The sequence below is a fragment of the Podospora pseudocomata genome, chromosome 5, assembly GCF_035222375.1.
Source record: "Podospora pseudocomata strain CBS 415.72m chromosome 5, whole genome shotgun sequence".
NCBI classification, from domain to species: Eukaryota; Fungi; Ascomycota; class Sordariomycetes; order Sordariales; family Podosporaceae; genus Podospora; species Podospora pseudocomata.
This window is the reverse complement of record NC_085889.1, coordinates 1738654-1758356: the sequence shown is the minus strand read 5'-3', so window position 1 is coordinate 1758356 and position 19703 is coordinate 1738654. Positions and strand designations below refer to the sequence as shown.

Genomic DNA, 19703 nt, shown 5'->3' with positions numbered 1-19703 from the left:
TAGACTACCTGTAAAATCAAGACCTGGTCTGGTTGACCGTTAGGCCAACAGCTTCGACGTCGTCGTTGGCGGAGCCCGGGCAGGTCACGTGCGGCTGCAACCAAAGCGGTGCGATTCTGACTGCCGTTGCAATTCGGGGAATTGATTGGCTCTGACGGGCCAGGCCGGACAGGGATCGACGCCAGCAAGGCCGAGCTCCCCACCTTTTCTTTCCAGCCACGCGCCTCATGCGAACGTTTTCAACCACATGAGCCTTGAACGCCCTGAGCCACCATCAAGTTTGATACCTCATTAACTTTTGCGAAAACGTCGTCTTTCGCTGCTCTCTCTCTCGCTCTCTCTCTCTCTCTCTCTCTCCCCTCTCTCTCTCTCTCCCCTCTCTCTCTCTCGCTCTGTCTTGTGTCTGCTTTTTGCTCTTGCTACCCTGTTCCTTTTTCTTCCTCTTTCCTTTGTCTAGTAGGTATACTTGTCCCGACGCCCCGACGCCCATCATCCCAGTGCCTTCATTTTCCCCAGAGGGTCCACCAAGCAGCCTCGAAAGACATCTTCTCCACCCACACACACAATCCTTCCCTCTTTGGCCTTGTCACTGGCCCATCGCGACGACGACACACAGCGCGCGCTCCACAGCACAGCGCCTCTCTCAATCGCAGAGTTCAGTTTTGCCTTTGATCCAAGCTCAAGATCTCAGCGCTGCCTTTTTCGTCTCGTTCCTCTGCCTGCCGCTGGCCTTTCCGCAAAACCACGTCACGCGGCACCTGATCTTCTTCCATTCTTCCATTCCCAACCTCCAAAGCATCAATTGATGCGCCTTGCGACACCGACACAATGTCAGCACCATGTACGAATATTCAGGAGCTTTTCCACCCCATGCCGCTCTCTTTGCTGACCCGTTTGCTTCCAGTGACGGATGAGGAGACCACAGAGTACAGCCGAATCATTGACGGCATCCTCGCCGCCGCCGACCTCCAGACAGTTACCAGGAAAAAGATTCGCCAAGGACTAGAGGCTGCGATTGAGAAGGATCTGAGCGATCAGAAAGTGCGTTTACTCCTGGTCCCGGCGCAAAAGTTGGCACTGGTTTCTAACTTTGTGCCCCTCCACTAGGAAGCAATCAAGAAGCTCATAGAAGCGCGTTTCGACGCCGTATCCGCCAACAATGCCGATGCAACGCCTCCCGAAACGAATGGTTATTCTCCAGAGGATGGAGGCGAGGATGGAGGCGAGGATGGAGAGATCCAAGTCTCGCTGCAGCCAGCCAAGAAAAAGGTGAAGCGCGAGAGCTCCAGTGAGGATGCCGACCGTCGCCTCGCCGCCGAACTTCAGGCTCAAGAGAACGCACTTTCAAGAGCCCGTGTCACGCGCGGAGCTGGCACCACGAAACCAAAAGCAAAGCCCAAGGCCAAGGCTGCCAAGAAAAAAAGCGCCAAACGCGTGAGGTCCGATGATGACAGCGAGGTCGAGGACGGCGAGGAAAAGCCAAAGAGAAAAGCCGGAGGAGGCTTTCAAAAACCATTCAATCTCAGCGAGGCTCTTGCGGATGTGTGTGGCGAGCCACAGGTACGTTCCTTGCTTCCGCTACCCCTCGCACGTCCCCCACATTAACGAATAAAACAGTTGTCGCGCCCACAGGTGGTCAAGAAGCTCTGGGACCATATCAAAGCCAACGAGCTCCAGGACCCCAACGACAAACGCAACATTAACTGTGACGAAAAGCTGAGGGCTGTCTTCAGGCAGGAAAAGATCAACATGTTCTCCATGAACAAGCTCTTGGGCAGCCAGCTCTACCCCATCGAGGAGGCCTAGAGGCGGACATGTTTTGGATTTTTTCTTTTCCTTGTGCGGCAGGCGGGGCGCGCATAGCATATCGTCCTGAGATTGATCTTATTTCTCTTGGCTTAGGATTTATGCCTCGTTTATGGCTGGCATGGATACGGTTGGGCGTCTCGTGTTTACTTTACGGCATATTTCAGTCTTGTTTTTTTTTTTACCCCGGACGACTTCGATCTTGGCCTGTGCTTTACTCGTCAGAGGGTTGGCTCACTGGATTCTGAAGGTTGAATGGGATACACCAGGCATAGGATGGTTAACGGGATTGGAGCACAAATACTTTTTCCGGCGTCGTATGGATCTGGCGCTTGGCTCACATTCCATGGTCTTTGTTTACACCCCTTCGAACCTGATTTGTATGATTTGTTGAAGCGGAAAATAGCGACAGTTCAGCGGGACAAGCTTGGGGATCACATGGGTACTTTTGGACGTGGTAAAAACGTCCGGGCCGGGTGTGTCTGAGTGGAACAACCGTTGAACTGTGTAGGGGGTTTATTGCCGCCATTAGTAGGGTCAATGGCCAGCAAGGAGCAGGGAGGTGCTCTGAACATTGGCCATCTTGTTTACATGAATTACCATAGTGCTAATGTTGGAAGCGGTTGGCTTGAACAAACAGAGGATATGATGTTCATTATCGGCAGGGTGCATTTCTGTGATATGGCGGCTGTACAAGTGCCACACCACACCACCAACGATGTTGCTGCGCCATGCCCTGGGACTCCCTCCTCTTGGTTCATCTGAATAGATATGATTAATACCTGCAGGCTGCAGGAGTGGGAGTGACTCTGCAAGGCTGAACTCCAGTCTTCCCCCAGATTACACTACCAAGGCTGTGGTTGGGTGAAGCTTTCAGGGGCAGAGCCCAGGCGAGTGACACATTCGCCGACGGTGGTTGGGGCCAATCAGAAGGCCGGCCAAACGCCGGTTAGATCCGTTTGAGACCCGTTTGGCGGGGCACCCCTCCAATGACGCCAATGAAATCCCAAAAAGTTGAGCAAACGTGGAATCTGCGGGAAGCTTTGAAATGCATGAAGCTCTCCTCGCCGCCGGCCTTCAAAGTACTCGCCCCCCCATTGTCTCTCTGTTTTGATTCCCGAACTCGACCTGCATACCATCTCGTCGTGATTGCGATTGCCTTCCTGCTCTTCTCCTGCACCTACTTTGTACCTCTCCGCTCCATATCTAAAGCAGAACAGCACCAGCTCCGATAGACATCCGGCCTGGAAGACCCCCTGATTTCCAGATATCTGTCGCAGCGAGTCAAGCTCCGGACACCGATTAGAACCACCCTCGATCCAATCCTTATAGACACCTACCAGACCGATATGGCTGACGGAGCTGCTCCTACTGGCGATAACCAGGCACCCAGCGGACCTAGAGGCGACGGCAACAGAGGCAGAGGCAGAGGTCGTGGCGGTAGGGGCCGTGGGAGGGGAGACCACTCTCGCGGTAGAGGGCGTGGTAGTGGAGGAGGACGAGGAGGAGGCGCCGGACACCACCGTTCTGGAAACACGGCCACCACAGATCCAGCTTCGCAGGAACCAAAGAAGGCACCCAACTTCAAAAGGACCGAAGTTCTAGACGGCCAGGCCGACGACAATGCCGAAACGTGCTTCATTTGCGCCAACCCCATCACCCATTTCTCTGTTGCTCCCTGCAACCACACCACATGTCACATCTGTTCTTTGCGGTTGAGAGCGCTCTACAAGAGCAAGGATTGTCCCCATTGCAGGGTGAGAAGCGCTAGCGTGGATGATTTGGGAGAATATGAGCTAACCTACCTGCGCAGACATCATCGCCATATGTTATCTTCACCGACGACGGAACCAAGCGCTTCGAGGACTACACGGCCAAGGACATCACCAGCACAGATGACAACATTGGTATCAAATACGCCGGGGAGGAGATTGTGGGAGATACTATTCTTTTGCTGAGGTTCAATTGCCCGGATTCCGAGTGTGACTTTGCTGGTCTGGGCTGGCAGGACCTGCATCAACACGTCCGCAATGTGCACCACATGAAGATGTGCGACTTGTGCACACGGAACAAGAAGGTCTTTACACATGAGCACGAACTGTTTGCGGACAAGCAGCTCACCGAGCATATGCGCCATGGCGACGACAAGCCCGGCACGGCCGACCAGACCGGCTTCAGGGGACATCCGCTGTGCGGCTTCTGCGGAGCTAGGTTCTACGATAGCGACAAGTTGTATGAGCATTGCCGCAACAAGCACGAGCGGTGTTTCTTGTGTGATAGGAGAGATTCAAGGCAGCCGCATTATTTCCTCGACTACGACGCACTTGAGCAGCATTTCAAGAAGGATCACTTTCTTTGCAACGATCGGGAATGTCTGGAGAAGAAGTTTGTTGTGTTCGAGTCTGAAATGGATCTCAAGGCCCATCAGCTTTCTGAGCATGGTGGGTCTGTAGGAAGCGGTAGAGATGCGAGGAGGGTAGACATGTCCAACTTTGACTTGCGCCAGAGATATGAGCAGGAGAGAGGGGCTCCCAGGGGCGGAAGAAATCAAGAGCGTCGGCGTGCGCCCGACCCTGCCAACGAGCCGATACCTGCCAGCTCCGCCCAGCCTCTGCGAAGAGATGAGATTGCCTTTCAGCGTCAGATGGCGATACAATCTGGCGCTGCTAACCGGGCACCGCCACCTGGCCCTGCTCCCGGCCCGTCTCGACCACCACCTCCAGCCATCGCAGCCGCTCGTGCGGCTGCCGCTGCCACCACCGCACCCATCGACGCCATGGAAAACCTCTCCATAACCGACTGGTCATCTCTCACCCAGGAACAACGTGCCAGCTTGGCCCGCCACAACGCTGTTGTCGAGCGCGCGTCTAATCTCCTTGGCAACAACGAGAACAAGATTGCCACTTTTAGACAATACATCTCCAACTACAACCGCGGAAGCATGAACCCAACCCAGCTCATCGACGCCTTTGCTTCGTTGTTTGCCGACACCTCCTCCGACACGGCGTTGGGGACCCTAGTGAGGGAAGTAGCAGAGTTGTTTGAAGACAAGAAGAAGGGAGAGGCTCTCCGCGCGGCGTGGCAGAACAGGAGGGCGAGAACGCAGGACAGGGAGGAGGAGTATCCTTCCCTTCCGGGATTGGGGGGCATGCACGGCGCTACTACCTCGACGACGGGGTGGGCGACGGCTGCGGCGCCGACGAGAGTCACGCTTCACAACAATGGCGCTGCTGCTAACTCGAACCGGGTGTTGAAACTGAAGAATAGCACTAGGAGAGGGAGTGTGGGTAACGCGTCGGTGATGTCTTTTGCTTCGGCGTCGAGCGGTGGGGGGGGTAGGGGTGTTGCTGCTTCTTCGGCAGCTGCGTTTCCTGCTCTTCCTTCTACGTCGAGACCTGCGCCGGCACAGCCAAGTTGGACTGCTGGGGGGAGCAGCGCACCTCCGGCACCGAAGACCACGACTGCTAGTCACGTTGGGACGGGAGCGGTGAAGAGGGGGCCGCCGCCGCAGACGAACAGTAGTGATGCTTTTCCTGCTTTGCCTGCTGCTCCGAAACCAAAGACGACTATTTTTGGGTATGGGAGGGGGGTGGTGAGGAGGGATTTTGGGGTGAGTAGGGATACTGGGTTTAGCTGGGGGGGTGGTGGTGGTGGTGGTGGTGGTGCGGCAAGTGGAAGTAGAAACGCGGGAGGGGCAGGTGAGGAGGTGCAACAGCAGCAGGATGGTGGGCAGGGAGGGCAGGGGGGTAAGGGGAAGAAGGGGAAGAAGCAGGTTTTGGCTCATTGGGGCTGAGATTAGGTTGTAGGGAGGGGAGTTGTGAAGAGGGTGATATAAGGTTGACATTGCATATGGGGGTGTTTACGGTATGGGTGTGTAGCGTTTTTGCATCTGCAAGATAAAAACAACAGCCATTTTGTCTTGTTTTATGTGACCACCACCTAGTTGCTTCTGATATTCGGATACATATACATGGTCGTTGATATAGTATGTTTCTTTATAAGCAACAAACTTGATCAACTCTAAACATCAACATAGAGAGGCGGATCCTGGAAGCCAAAGACATATTACATAAACCTTCAAACTGTGCTACAAAAAACATTCATCAAAAACCACCTCATACTTAAAAAATCACTGCACCACACACTCCCCTCCCCCAACCCCCAACCCCAGTCACCAAGACCCCCTAAGGCACCACAACCTCAGGCTCATAATATCCCCTGAACCGATTCCCCTCCCAAGCCCCAATCTCCCAAACCACATGCCAGCACTCGAGCAACAACATCGGAAACCTGCTCGACCAAAACTGCATGTACCCCTCCGGCAAGCTCCCCACCATCTTCTTGACATTCTCGGGCATATCCTCATAATGATTCTTTTTATTCCTCAACGCCCTCAACAAATCAAGCATCTTATCCCCCGTATACTTCCTCTGCTTGCCCAAACTATCCACAAACGGCTGCGGCAATTTCTTCAAAAAGTTCTGCCCTAGCCCAATAACCTCCTTGCTGCTCGCCTCCAGGGTAACAAGCGATGCAGAAGGTGGATCACGCGGTTCTTTTTCGAAGTGGTCAGAGACGTCGCACAAAAAGTCGAGGCGTTTCTTGGGGTCCCAAAAGAAAGGGTGGCCCATGACTTGCTTGGCTGTGGGGCGCTCCTTGGGGTCCGGGTTGAGCATCCAGTCGATTAGATGTTCTGCTTCGGCGGTTCTATCGCCCAAAACGCTGAGGTCCTTGAGGCTTTTGGTGCCCTTGCGGATGTTGACCTCGCGCATGAAGCGGTCGCCGCAGTCGTAGGGGTGTTTGCCGCGGGTCAGCATGTAATAGTACACCAGGCCCAGCGAAAAGATGTCAATAGCACGAGTGACGCGGCGTGTGGACGACGGGGTGCCCTCCGGACCGGTGGCGTTGGACGTGGAATGGAAGCTGGAGCCCGGTTCGGCGAGAGCCATGGGGTGCGCGTGCGGTGGTGCGTCGTCGTCGATCAGAAGCTCGGGAGCGCGCCAGCCTGTGGTTCCTGCAGCGTGGGCGGTGGTGGCACCAAACGAGGACTGGGTGCCTTCCAGCTTCTTGCATAGACCGAAATCAGAGACCAGAATGCGCGGTCGGCCGTTTTTGCCCATGTTGACGAGGATGTTTTGAGGTTTGAGGTCGCGATGGACGATGCGTAACGAATGCAGATGGCTGATGCCATTGGCGATTTGCAAGAGGACGTTCTCCATGTGCATCTCGCCAGCTCTCGCCAGGGCAAGGTGGTTGTATGGTTTGGTAATGACATCGGCCAATGACGCCTCGCACAGCTCGAGGGCAATGTACAGAAACGAAGCACGCTGTTGCTGGGCAAAGTATCGAATCACTGTTTGGGTTAGCCACTAGCGCAAGGACAACAGCGGCAAAGAGTAAAACGTACCGTTGTAGTTGTCATCACTCTCGCGCAACAGCTTCGTTTCCTGGCTGGCAATCTCGTGAAACTGTACCAACATACGCTTCACAGCAACGGCACGCCCATCCCACTTGCCAGAAAAGACAACGGTACCGTTGCTTCCTGTGCCCAGCTGATCGGCTTCGTTGACCTCGAGCCCGCCCATTCGAATGATGGAGCCGGAAACCTCGTCAGTGTTGCCGGAGACGGTCAAAATATCAGGCTCCAACGTCGGTGCGGGACGAAGCTGCTTCGCCTTGTTGACAGCCTCCTCCACGGACTCCTGCGGAGGGTCGTCATCTCGAGATCCTGAATTATCACCCTGCTCCTTGCTACCGTTTCCTTTTTGGTGTTTCTTACCACCACGACGGCCTCTGTGCGCCTTCTTCTTCTTAGGAGTTTCAGCAGCAACAGTGGCACCGTCAGTAACGGGGTTGGACGTGGGTGTGGATGCATCCAAAGCCGCAGGCTCAACGAGAGCGGGGACAGCAACGGGGACGGGTGTGGCGTCGCCGCCCGAAGCAACAATAGGTGTCTCGAGCTCTTCCTTTGGTGCACTGGGCTCGACTGGCACCGCCTGTGGGGCAGCAGCCTCCGGAGTCGTCGGCAGCTCTTCGATTTGAGGACTCGGTAGCACCTTGACTTCGAATTCGGGGTGGTGCGTCTTGGACGTCTGGCCATTCAGAAACCACTTGCGAATCGAGTCTTTAAAGTACACCGCCAGAAACAACAAGACGATGAACATGTTTTGAGGGCTGAACAACTCGGACACGGTGGTGTTGCCAAACTTGTCGATTTGCTCCTTTGCCGCGTGCAAAATGTCAGTGGACGCCGGTTCAGCCGGGGACAATGACTGAGGGACGTCCATGTTGGGAGGAGACTCGATGCCCTCATGCTTGGGGGGCGCGTCGATCAACAGAGGCAAGCTGGCGACATCCTTGAAGGGGAGACTGCCGGGCTGAGCGACGGGGACTTGATGGACGCCAACCAGAGCCTTGGACATTTGGACTTCGTTGGGCCTGTCAACGGCTTTCCACCACTCTGCTTTGCCGATCTGTGCCGCCGGGGCCTGTGAAATCAAGGGATAACGGCTTTTGGACATGGCGTACCAACTGCCGGTCCCAGTTTGGTTGAGTAACACCTTTTCATCGTCGAAACCGGTGTTTTGCTGCCCAGGCAGTGGAGGATGGGGCAGAACAACACGGCGTGGCTTCTCGCCCGGTTTGGATTCCCCGCGCTGCAAGACATCAAAGACGCGAGCGATGGGCGAGTCGAGCGTGGACATGAACAACTGATCTGCCTTGCTGGAATACGCGATTCCGAAGAAACGCCCGTCGGGAGCACCGGTGATGTACGTTTGGTCCCTGCTGAACTGGTTCTGCTGGATCAGATCCCTGTCGCGAGTATTGGGGCCCCATTCGCTGTACTTGAGAGACGCAATGGGCCCGCTTCCTACACGGTGAATCACGACGGTGTATTCGGTACGTCCCAGGGTGATGGTACCGCTGTGGCATGCCTCGTCCTCGTCGGTGAGGGCGTTCGGTTTGTAGCAACTCTCGTTATCCACCTGGTTGACAAAAACGCCACCAGAGCCGACCTCTTCCATGATGGCGCCCGTTGCGGCGTTGAAAGTGACCATGGTGGTTTTCTTGTCCCCGGTGTACATGATGCCCTCGTCCGGGTCACTGAGCGGGGAGAGATCTTCCACCACCTTTTTCATGGTCCAGGGCATCTTGGCGAGGCCGGTCCCTTCTTCGTTTGGCCTCCACAGATAGAGCTCCCCGTCGCGGGTGGGCTCCACCACCCATATGTAGTGATCAATGGGATCAAAGTCTTCGTCAAGAACGGAGCGGTTGGTACGAAAGTGACGGGTCTCGATCATGGGACTACCGGCCTTGAAGTGCCAGCGCTCCACGCCGGTTCTCCTGTCGCTGGCGTAGAGATCCCCATCGACGGTCGCCAGAAGAACAAAGTCTTCCACTTCCCACTCCTCCAGACGCCGCGCAATATGCTGCGAGAGTCCAGCCCCACGGTTGGGGCTGTCTTTTGATGGAGGAGGTGCTCGAACGGACAGGTCGGAGGAGTCCGGAGCAAAAGCTTGGGCGCGCACATCGTGAGCATTGTAGATGTTGTTGGTGTCGGTATCGCGGGATGGTGACAGCACGTCGGGCTCCCGGGTGACGGTGTTCTTGCGCCGTGCGTGGATGGCAGGCGTTTCGACGAGGGGCTCGGCCGTCAGGGCGGTCGAGGCTATGTTTTGAGCGACATGCTGGTGGTCGCCCTCGAGGGGAGATCGTAACCGGTCTGGCTGACGCTGATCGTGGCCCGAGTGCTGCTGCTGAGCATCGGCCAACTGGAGCAGAGGCAGGAAGATTACGGCGAGGGTTGCCCAGGTGTATTTGCGCTGGCCAGGAGGCCGTCGCAACATGTTGGGGACGTCAACGCGACTGACTCGGGGGTCGTTGTTGCTGCACGGCCGTCGAGGGTCGAGGTCGAGAGTGGATTCGGTCTACTGCAGGCGACCGACAACGGAGGAGGTCGACTTGTTTGGTCAAAGCTGGTAAAGGTCGTCGGCGTCGCTGTGTATAACACCTATTCAGTATGATGGCACGATGGGGAGCAAGGAGGAGCAAGGGCAAGGAGTAAGCAAGGTGAGGAGCGGGTGGAGGGCTGTGGAAGCAATAAATGGAAGCAATTGGACACGCAAGAATGGCCCTGTTCCGGCTCGCCCTTCCTCGCCAAGAGCTGTTGACATGGATGTTAGGGCACGGGAACGAAGTGGGGTCCGGTTAGCGACAGACCTCCCCTGAAGTTATCAAGTGACATTTTCATCATCGTGGAGCAAAAATATTGACAAAGGAGCACCTTGATGACCTCGCTGTGATTTGATCGAGAATTTTGATAGCTTTTGAACTGTAGTTCGAGTCTATATTAGAGCCACAAAACCTAATTTGCTGGTCATGCGTAAACTTACGGCTTCACCACCCCCACGTGGGCGAGGAGGTTAACGCCTTTGGTGAAAACAACCTAGCCAGGCAGCCAGTTCTGGGATGTCAGGTAACAGTAGGAAGCTTGAATTTGAACAGATCTCGTATCTCGATCAAAAAACACCATCAGATGTAAAATATACGCCTAGCAATTCACTCAAGTCAGGAGTCTTCCGGCAAAGTCAGATGAGGGAGCTCCAGTGCGTGTAAGTGAAGAGTGACGATGGAGCAACTCAAATGTACCCCTCTAACAATTTTGAAACAGGCTGTGCGTCAATCTCGGCCGATGATTGGACAACCCGCCAAGACACTTGGTTACAAGTACCCCTCCATCAACAACAACAGCACAATCTGGTGCAATCGTCTGGCCGCCCTTGGGCTGGAGAGAGCGAGAGAGAAAAAAAAAATGGCGACGGCTAAAGTCATCCAAGTCGGACGCACACCATCTCGACCACCACACAGGCACAGGACACAGGACAAATTGTCCACTGCAGAAAAGATAAAGTAGACGTTCAGGAAAGCCCGGTTCCTTGCGTCACAGTGCACTCCGCAAATAAGGGATGCCTATCCGTACCGTGTTCTGTCCGCTGTGGACCAGTCTGCGAGACGAGGAAGGGTTACCCTTTCATCAGCCCACACTCACTTTTCCTGAACCTGTGACATTCGACCACCGACCGCTCTTTTCAGTTGATGGTTCAGTTACTGGTTCACCGAATATTGAGATATCTTCAGGTCTTTTTGCAACAATTATTTGTTGTGCGACTTTGGGAATCTCGGACACTTGATGACCGCTTGCCCCTCCTTTTTTTTGTGCCCCCCGATTGATGATTGATCAGCAGACCAGACCTACGTACACAACCGCACTCGCCCTCGCATTTGTTGATCCTCTCTTCTTCGTCCCTTCTTCGGCCGGGCGGTCTAGTCTGTCTCTATTGAAACCCCTTTTGGGAACATGTGGATATCAACTGATCAAAGCCTTTCGCTCCCCTCCCTGGTTTCAGTTGTGCCACAGCATGGCGGGCTCTGCCGCCGACGGTGCCTTTTTCTTTCCTTGTTTTAGGTTTTAGAGGGCTCTTCGAATCCCGCTTCTCTCCAACGAGGGAGAACAACGAGACGTGGCTTATTCGGGCTGACAATAACGATTGGTTTCTGCATGCAACCCTTCTTATTGGCTCCTCAGCGCCGAAAATGCTGCCGAAAAGTACCATCTTCAAGTTGGCCGGTGTTTTTGGTCACGTCCTGGGCTCCAACCATCCGGAACCCAAGGCGGTGCGGATAGATTGGGGCGGCATGGTTGCATGATATTAAAAACTACTACAAAACAATATGGCGGACATTCCTACAGTTTCGCAGCCTTTCCATCCTCCAACATCTTGGTCTGCACCTTGTAAATCTTGAGCAGCTGCCGAACCGCCAAGTCAAGCAGGACATCCTCCGACCCTCCCGGAATTCTCGTCCCCGGAACCTCTCGGTAGAGCACTGTGTGATGGGTAGAAAAACAAGTCAGCATTACCACATTCAGTTCGTCAGCTTAAAGACAGAAAAAACTCACTCTCAGCAACCATCCCCTGCCCCGTAGTGGTGAACCCATTGCCCCCAAACAACAACACCGCCGTATCAGCACACTCCCTGAACACAATCCCCGCCTGCGCCTTCAGCAACGCCGTCATACCCCCCAACTTGACATCCGCCTCCTCCTCCGGCAGTCTTGTCATCCAATAAGCAAAATGCTCCACCCACGCAGTCAAACTCTCCAGCAACGCGCCCGCTTTCGCCAGCCGGTGCCGCACCACGGGCTGTTCCACCAGCGGCTTTCCAAACGCCTCCCTCTTCATGACGTACTCGAAGGCCGCGCTGAGCGCCACCCGAGCCTGCCTTGTCGTCCCCGTGGCGACGGCTAACCTCTCATGGTTGAAGTTGGTCATTATGTACTTCATCCCGTGGTTTTCCTTCCCAATCAGGTTCTCAACCGGGACTTGCACGTCGTCCAGCTCGATGAAAGTAGTCCCGGCCGAGATTTGCCCCGCGACTTTGAGACGGCGCATGTTAACCCCGGGGTGGTTTTTGAGCGGGACGACAAGGAGGGAAATGCCTGCTGCTCCCGAACCGGGGGGGCCGGTGCGGACGGCCATGGAGGCGTAGTCGGACCAGATGCCGTTTGTGATCCATTTCTTGGTGCCGTTTACAATGTAGTGTTGTCCGTCGGGGGATTTCTTGGCCGTAGTCACGATCCCGGCCACGTCGGAGCCGGCCTCGGGTTCTGTGATGGCGATGCAGATTCTTTTTCTGCCCAGGAGGATGTCGGGGACGATTTTTTCTTGGAGGATGGGGGAGCCGAACTTGAGGATGAGGGGGAGGCCGAAGGCGATGCCGGTCGTGAGGGAGCCTGGGGGGCCGGCGAGGCCGGAGCGGACCATTTCGTCGCTGTAGATGTGGCCGTGAAGGGAGTCAAAGTCTTCTACTTTCAGGCCGCCGAGGAGGGTGTGGATGCCGAGTTTTTTGAGCCAGGCTGTGGGCAGGGGGGCGGGGAGGGCGGGGATGAGCATGTGGTGGTTGGCAAAGGTGGAAAAGACGGATTCGGGGACGGTGGCGGTAGGGGATTGCTCGGATTCAACGGCGAGGGAGTGGAGGTTGGAGGTGATGAAGGGGCGGATGGCTTTGGCCCATTGGAGGTGGGAAGGGGTGAAGTAGGGGGAAGGGAGGCCCATGAGGGCTGGGGGGTCGGAGAAGGGGATGGGGGCTTTGGAGGTCATTTTGGTGTTGACGATATGGCAAGTCACGGGCGAGTCAGGTGATGTGAGTAAATGAAGCAAAATTGTTCAAGGCGGTGGGTGTGGTGAACACAAAGGAAAGTATATGTAGCATCGCGGTCCCCCGCATTTTGGAGGCGATCACCAACCGTATGAACCTGATTGAGCCTCGGTTCCCCTGCCTTCTCCGCACGCCCTGGCAGCTGCGTTGGAGATCACGACAGGGCTAGCTGAGCATGCGGGGTACCTGGCACAGCATTGGTTTCATGTTGGCTTAAGGCATAGGTGACTTCATCAATCGTTGCATGTATCTGTTGAAGAGAGGATGCATGGATGATATTGCTTCAAACTAGTCTCCTAGTAGCAGAAATGACAAACAGCCTCCACCACAGAAGCGAAAAGTTCAACTTTATGACCTTTAGAGCTTTCAAGATGCAGAGGTCGATTCTCCCACCTGTTTGACTTTGCCATTATTGTTACACGCTGCTCAAGCGCCTACAGTGACAGTCACACCATCTCCCAGACTGATCCAGACCCCGGCGTAGTCTTTCAAATATAAACATCCCAAAATTCTGAGTTGAAATGGCCTGAAAGACATGACAATATAGCCCCTACCCAAACACCTACTTTATGCAATCGCGCTGTGCAACTCCATCCTATCTCGCCCCTAGCCGAAGCTTGCCTCCTGCCTCATCTGGCTTCTTTGCTTTTGGCAGTAAGATCTCCCATATCCCACAACGACTCCGGGTTGAAATCCTTTGACTCTCGCTTCCTAGCTAATCGACCACTAACACCTTGCAACCCCAGCTGATTCCTAAACTTGGTGGTGAACGTTCCCCCTGGTTAAGCTGCTGACCTTCAGCTGGGGCTGCACGATGCAGGGGAACTAATCAGGAAGCGAGACCTCGAGAATCTCAACCTGGAGCCCTTGTGAGATCAATATGAAAAGATCTCACCACCGCGCCAAAGCCTGAGGCAAACAACCTTACTCCAAACATGCTGCCTAGCCAACCCGACACCTCCCTCCCTCATTCAGCCACCCCCCTTACAAAACAAAAGCCCAAGCCATCAACCCGACCGCCACCCCCTGCACCCCCAATCTCTGCACCGCTCCGGCCGAATCCGGGCTGGCAGTCGACGTAGAAGTCGACGTCGTAGACGTGCTGGTCTGAGTCCTCGTAGCAGTACCAGGAACCGTCACCGAAGCAGTGGTATCATCCCCAGCCCCCGGCCTTCCCTCCGACCTCGTAGCACACATATTAAACCCATTCCCACTCGCCCCCGTATGCGTCATCGTGCCGACATAGACACAAGCACCATTCAGGTTAGGATTGAAAACAATCCTATCCGCTCCGGGGGAGCCTGCTCATCATCATCAGCATCTATCATGACGTGTATATAAAAAAAATTAAACATAAAAAAAAATAAGAAAAAAAAGATTTTTTTTAAAAAAAGGGGGGTGGGGGGGAAAGGGAAACTACTAACCCCCTTCATAAACCCCATTCCTCACTATAGGAAACTCCTGATACGGCCCGCTGGCAGCAAAAACGAGACCCTCCCGGTTGTTGAACCGGTGAGGATACTTGTTGTTTCCCAATTGCTCCCCGTCCTCGTGGAGACGGCAGCCTTGCTCGAGGGCTTCCTCAATTTGGGACCGGGACCAGTTGTTGTTTCCGCAGGTTACTTGGCCGATGGAGGAGGTGCCTTGGGCTGTGGCGGTGGCGGCGGAGAGGGTGAGGAGGAGGAGGGTTTTGAGGGTGACCATTTTGATGGGTGATGATGAAAACAGGATGAAGATAGAGAGAGAGAGAGAGAGAAGTGAGAGGTGAGGTTGAAGTTAGGTTAAAATGAGCGTGAGAGTTGATGTGTTTGCCAAGGGTCGTGGCGCCAAGAAGACACTGGGGGATTCTCGGGGAGAGGTAAGTGATTGGCTGCGTTGATGGGGGGTGATGGGGAAATTGTGAGACATTGAGATGAATTTGTGGAGCTGCTTCTTTTTTCAGCTGGAGCGAGTGGTTTGGCGGTGTTCTAGAATTTTTGCACTAACATTTTTGGGGAGTGAATTGTGAGCCAGCCATTCGATGTTCTGCGAGGCCTCCTGAACAACCGCCAGGAGGATCCAGGAAGAATCTGGTGGGCATCGCATGCCTCGCTGACGTCAACCCCACCTTTGACAACCATAACTTGTATTTTGAGGACAGACGTCTTTTGTAGCAGGCCAGCAATATTTAGACTTGCATGATAGAGAAAGCTTTGGACGACTTTTTCTCGCTCAATCCTTCCTTGTCAAAATCATCGGATCAAACCACCTTAGTTTTGACACCTTCACGACCAATCATGTGCAATACTTTTGAACAGTCGTTGCAACGCCTCAGCAACCGCGAAGCTGTGTTGACCGCGGTTCGGCACTGGGTCCAGGAAGCCCAGAAAGAACAGCCCGGCGATGATCTGGAGCACCTCTTGTGGTATGCCTGGGAGGCGGTTATTGACAAGGCGGGGAAGACGCCCGTGGACCAGCAAGAGCAGCTAGTACAGTTTCTTGCCGAGCTCAGGAAGCACGAGCTGCCAAACTTGCGGTTTGGCGAGCACAAGGTGTGGAAAGATTTGCCCAACTTCGGGCTGGCGGCTAGGGAGAAGTATAACGATGGTAAGCTTTGACTCAATCCCATGGTCGTTATGACCACCTTCGCTAATCCCATGAAAGTAGAGGCGTTTGCTGCTGATTCACCCGAAGACCGTGCCAAACAAGATGGACTGGTGGGGTTGCTCGCAAGGTTGACAGGTGTGGTGACCAAGGATATCGACCCGGAGACCACAAAGGGAGATATCGGCGGCGACTTTGCGTTGTTTGGGCTCTGGACCCTGAGGGAGGTCTTTGAGGGTAATGTTACCACATCGAACCCGGAGAGTAAGGAATACATTACGGCGGATGGAGAGTTGGTACAAGGAGCAGATGCCCAGGTTGCCAGTCGGGGAGTCAATCAGGCTAGCCTCTATATCCTGTTGGCGGGGGAGTATCTCTGGAGGTTGAGCCAGGCGAATAAAGATTTCGTGGGGAACAACGGTGCGCCTGGCCCCTACTTCAAAGATTGCGCATGGAAGGGCTTCAGCAAGGAGAGGTGGGCAATCTGGAAGAGAGGGTTTGAGAAGGCCCAGGAGTGGGTTGTGGGTGAGGAAGCCAAGGCAAGAGTCAAGGCCGCCGTCGAGAAGATGGCTAAGCTTGAATGATATTGGTTTGAGGGAGAGATTCCGGGGGACCGACACATGAATTAAGGTATTTTAGCCAGCTACTTGGTAGGTAGCTTCCGGCTACCCTAGATCAAATTGACGTGTCTTATTGGAATGCTCTGGATGTTTCTGCTATTTTCGACAACATTATACTGCCGTTTACTATGCTCATTGGCATTAGAGAGCGGCTCAAGGTCCTTGCTGTGAACCCATCAAGACACCGAGTGGCAAGTGGGTCTGTGAGACTGTATTTGAAACCAGAGTAGGTTCGAGACCTACTGGCGCCAACCTGTGGGGATCTGGGGGTCAAGTGCAGTGGTCACAGGTTCTTGTACAAGCTCAGGTGAGTGAGTGCTACTGTGATGATGTTGAGCAGTGGAGTCCGGACAGCTCCTAAGGCGCCCAAGTTATAAAGTTCGCATTAACTTGGAAGATAAGATATTTCCCAACTTTAGCCCCATTCTATGATTCCTATCCCTTTACGGTAGGCAATCCAGTAGTCAAACCATCTTGGGAATAGCCTCATCTCGTCTCGGCTCGGCTCACCGTCCCCTTACCTTATTCCATCCCACTGCAAACCCCGCATTCTCCGAGATGTGTCTGCCATCAATGACCCAGCAAACTCTATTTCTGGGTTCTTCTCTTTCTCTGATTCTTTTAGCCGCAGTGAAGCTTTGAATTGCTCATATCTGAGATATTCAAGCTCAGCGCTTCCTTTGCAGTTTTCCCCTTCCCTCTCCTGTCGCTCAAACTCCTCGTCCAAAGCCCTGGTGGCCTCCACCTTCCTCTGCGAGGTCTCGACCCTTTCAACCTCAATCTCTACCATTTTGCGTTGCCAAGCTTCTCCCGGTTTTAGCAACTCGAAGCATTTCTCATTGATAGCTTCATACCGATGCCTAGCAATCTCAAGGGTATCCGCGGGACTTTCCTTCTCGGGCCATACACTATCCTTTCTTCTTTCTCTGATTTGATCTTGTTTCCTGTTCTCCAGCACGTTCCGCGTGAGAGTATCCCAGTCGTCATTCTGAGCGGCCAATCGAAATACCGCCCTCCTGCTCTCGGTACTCATCTGGCAGGCTGTAAGCCAGTACAGTTTAAACATTCTGCTTAGGAAGCTGTTTTTCATCCCTACCCCCTTCCCACCCTCCGTCTGCAAAGGAACTACAACCTCCAAATAGCATCGCCGACAAATGGCCATCTTTGGCAGTCCAGCCACAATATACTATTTGCTATGGCTCATTTCAATCCCATCGCAGTAAAAGTTGGTGCTTGGAATTTCACCAGAAACATTTGCTTCCTCAGCCGCATTCTTAGTCTCGTGTTTCGGTGCGGCAAGTTCGCCTTCGCTTTCTGGCATCTTCTCTGCGTCCAGATGAGTCGAGGTCTCCAGCGTGCCTTCACCTGCTCGGCTTGGTTGATGGTATCTAACAAGAGTAACTGGTGTGCAGTATATACAGTGGTCTGCTTGATGTCCACAGGCAGCACACAAGCTGTCAAGTCCGGGATTGATAATTCCATCGGGTTTGTCATTGTGATGGCAAATACAGCAGGAGGCCAACGGATCCTGTAAAGATCTCATCTCTTCAGCTGGTATCCATTGAGGCATATGTGTTAGCAACCGCTGGTTTTATCGGCCCCAAGCATCAGCTTAGTCGACGATCTTACCATCTCTACTTTGGTGCCGCATACGGAACACTTGTCTGTGTGCCATCCTCACCATACTCCTCTCACTTGCATGTGCGGCAAAATCCGGATAACGCGGACCCATTCCTTCACCACTCCAGTTTGTCATGTTCCTCCAGCTCCTCCGCTGTTACTTCAGAGTCATCTGTTTTACTGGATATTTCCTGTTTATCTCCGTCGATCTTGGATCGGGGTTTGTTATCTTGTAACTCGAATCCCGTTTTGTAGTCGTTTGTTCTGTCGTCTGAAAACTGACCGTCACTAAGACGATTGTTGCTTTCATCAGACATTAAATTTTGCCGGCTGGATGCCATATTGGTGTCTTTATGCTCGTCCGAACCGTCGTCTGTGTCAGCTGACGGCACGCCAAAACTGGTGGTTGTTCCTGGTGTAGACCAACGCGACGTTGGTAGTGCTTTGCCGATGTAATTGTTTCGTCGCAAAATGGGCATGGTATTCCTGCGGTGATGTCAAGAGGCCGCTGTGAAAGTTTGACATAGGCCTCGACATCACCAGTTCGTAAAAATTCCGATGACTGGTGGGACTTTATTCGAATGTGTTTCGCATTCGGCCATCGGCTTTATGTGTGTCTCGCACCCAAATGGACTTAAACAGGTGTGCTAGTGGTTTTGTTGAACGTGGTTCATCCTGTATGACTGTCGGCTATTGGAGGGGGAAACGGGACTGAGAAGTTCCAGTATCATTCATGTCGGCGTCTGAACTCTCGGTCAGGTAATATGCAATCCTCAGTAAGGCAAATATATGGCCTGAGATCAATATATACATGCTTTCTGATGTTCCATTAGCTTTACATCTGCCACGAATGAAATGGAGTTCACTCACTTCCAAGCGTTGCGATCCTCTGCGACAACCATGGTGTAACAAAAGGGGCATTAGAAAGGACCCATATCTGCCTGTTTGGGTAGTGGTGGGATGTTGAGGTTTCCAGACGCTGCCGCTGATGTTGCATAGGAGGTCTGCGAGATGCCAGCATCAGATTGGTCTTCTTTGATGATTGTTGCGGTCGCGTTATCCTTCATAGTACGAGGTATAGATGATGCGATAGTTTCGGAATCTCTGGGCTCTGCCTTTGCTTGTACTTCCGCCAATCCGCCAGACAGCCTTTCAGGATGCGTTTCCCGGTATTTGAAATACTGACGCCTCCCAGAGAGTGACTTGCCCAGGTGCTCAGCCAACCATGGCTCAATTTTGGTAAACTTTGAGCTAGCACGCTGAACGTCATAGGGTTCAAAATACGTTTTGTCAGTCAGCTTTGCGACAAGGAAGCGTTGATGGGGTGCTGGGTTTTTAATGTCGACGCTCAAGCGCAGAAAACAGCACACGACATCCACGATGAAACGATGCGAGACATTGTAGGACAGAGCTGGCAATATTCCGTGCCATTGTCACATGGGGAAACCAAACACGGCCCGTTGTCAGTTCATGAAAATGAAGATAGAAAGAGAGTAAGGTAAGATCTGTTGCGGCTCAAGTGCTGCCCTCCTGGCCAAGAGGAAGCTACGAAATATTGAATGCGGGGTCAGGCTTTGCCGCAACGTTGCAGACAGCCTGAAGGGAAGGAAGGTGACTGGGTAAGACCAGCTGGGGGCCAATGTGCAGGTTCTCCGCTTTACCATTCGCATCTTCCCGTTGTCTACTCACATCTGAAGCGGCTTTTGGTATGATCATGACCTTCTTCTTAAATCTTTCAAACGCCGGCATGTCGGGCCTCGAAATCGCCGGGGTGCTTTTGGGGTCTATCCATCCCTGTTCTGATCTCGACCCTCGAGCACTACAGCGAACGTCTTTCTACGCTGCGAAGGTGGAAGA

The 19703-nt window shown here is 53.6% G+C and overlaps 6 protein-coding genes across 6 annotated transcripts; 3 read left to right on the top strand and 3 right to left on the bottom strand.

Annotated features, from left to right (window-relative positions):
- Positions 1-174: 174 nt before the first annotated feature.
- On the top strand, positions 175-2515 carry QC762_504270 (uncharacterized protein). The gene is made up of 5 exons (XM_062890851.1): positions 175-334; positions 366-841; positions 905-1041; positions 1108-1560; positions 1618-2515. Exons 2-5 carry the CDS (start codon positions 829-831, stop codon positions 1804-1806), a joined length of 792 nt encoding a protein of 263 aa, XP_062741986.1. The 5' UTR covers positions 175-334; positions 366-828; the 3' UTR covers positions 1807-2515.
- A 157-nt stretch (positions 2516-2672) lies between these two features.
- On the top strand, positions 2673-5599 carry QC762_504260 (uncharacterized protein; the record flags this gene model as incomplete). Its single annotated transcript, XM_062890850.1, has 2 exons — positions 2673-3563; positions 3620-5599. Exons 1-2 carry the CDS (start codon positions 3156-3158, stop codon positions 5597-5599), a joined length of 2388 nt encoding a protein of 795 aa, XP_062741985.1. The 5' UTR covers positions 2673-3155.
- A 364-nt stretch (positions 5600-5963) lies between these two features.
- IRE1 (bifunctional endoribonuclease/protein kinase ire1) lies at positions 5964-9948 on the bottom strand. Its single transcript, XM_062890849.1, has 2 exons — positions 7214-9948; positions 5964-7159 (listed from the first exon to the last, which is right to left on the bottom strand). Exons 1-2 carry the CDS (start codon positions 9651-9653, stop codon positions 5991-5993), a joined length of 3609 nt encoding a protein of 1202 aa, XP_062741984.1. The 5' UTR covers positions 9654-9948; the 3' UTR covers positions 5964-5990.
- A 1055-nt stretch (positions 9949-11003) lies between these two features.
- QC762_504240 (uncharacterized protein) lies at positions 11004-13131 on the bottom strand. Its single transcript, XM_062890848.1, has 2 exons — positions 11765-13131; positions 11004-11691 (listed from the first exon to the last, which is right to left on the bottom strand). Exons 1-2 carry the CDS (start codon positions 12963-12965, stop codon positions 11552-11554), a joined length of 1341 nt encoding a protein of 446 aa, XP_062741983.1. The 5' UTR covers positions 12966-13131; the 3' UTR covers positions 11004-11551.
- Positions 13132-13385: 254 nt separating this feature from the next.
- QC762_504230 (uncharacterized protein) lies at positions 13386-15060 on the bottom strand. Its single transcript, XM_062890847.1, has 2 exons — positions 14448-15060; positions 13386-14324 (listed from the first exon to the last, which is right to left on the bottom strand). Exons 1-2 carry the CDS (start codon positions 14725-14727, stop codon positions 14008-14010), a joined length of 597 nt encoding a protein of 198 aa, XP_062741982.1. The 5' UTR covers positions 14728-15060; the 3' UTR covers positions 13386-14007.
- Positions 15061-15074: 14 nt separating this feature from the next.
- QC762_504220 (uncharacterized protein) lies at positions 15075-16210 on the top strand. The gene is made up of 2 exons (XM_062890846.1): positions 15075-15609; positions 15667-16210. The coding sequence occupies exons 1-2, from the start codon at positions 15201-15203 to the stop codon at positions 16188-16190; spliced, it is 933 nt and encodes a 310-aa protein (XP_062741981.1). The 5' UTR covers positions 15075-15200; the 3' UTR covers positions 16191-16210.
- Positions 16211-19703: the final 3493 nt, after the last annotated feature.

What these genes read in the sequence shown, in the direction of transcription:
- QC762_504270 (XM_062890851.1), top strand. An exon ending in AGGATCTGAGCGATCAGAAA is followed by an intron (nt 1,042 to 1,107) that starts GTGCGTTTACTC and finishes CCCCTCCACTAG; the next exon opens with GAAGCAATCAAGAAGCTCAT. An exon ending in ATGTGTGTGGCGAGCCACAG is followed by an intron (nt 1,561 to 1,617) that starts GTACGTTCCTTG and finishes CGAATAAAACAG; the next exon opens with TTGTCGCGCCCACAGGTGGT.
- IRE1 (XM_062890849.1), bottom strand. Translation starts at nt 9,653, where the DNA reads ATGTTGCGACGGCCTCCTGGCCAGCGCAAATACACCTGGGCAACCCTC. An exon ending in GAGTGATGACAACTACAACG is followed by an intron (nt 7,160 to 7,213) that starts GTACGTTTTACT and finishes TAACCCAAACAG; the next exon opens with TGATTCGATACTTTGCCCAG.
- QC762_504220 (XM_062890846.1), top strand. Translation starts at nt 15,201, where the DNA reads ATGATAGAGAAAGCTTTGGACGACTTTTTCTCGCTCAATCCTTCCTTG. An exon ending in TAGGGAGAAGTATAACGATG is followed by an intron (nt 15,610 to 15,666) that starts GTAAGCTTTGAC and finishes ATCCCATGAAAG; the next exon opens with TAGAGGCGTTTGCTGCTGAT.
- QC762_504240 (XM_062890848.1), bottom strand. Translation starts at nt 12,965, where the DNA reads ATGACCTCCAAAGCCCCCATCCCCTTCTCCGACCCCCCAGCCCTCATG. An exon ending in GCAGGGGATGGTTGCTGAGA is followed by an intron (nt 11,692 to 11,764) that starts GTGAGTTTTTTC and finishes CCCATCACACAG; the next exon opens with TGCTCTACCGAGAGGTTCCG.
- QC762_504230 (XM_062890847.1), bottom strand. Translation starts at nt 14,727, where the DNA reads ATGGTCACCCTCAAAACCCTCCTCCTCCTCACCCTCTCCGCCGCCACC. An exon ending in GAATGGGGTTTATGAAGGGG is followed by an intron (nt 14,325 to 14,447) that starts GTTAGTAGTTTC and finishes GATGATGAGCAG; the next exon opens with GCTCCCCCGGAGCGGATAGG.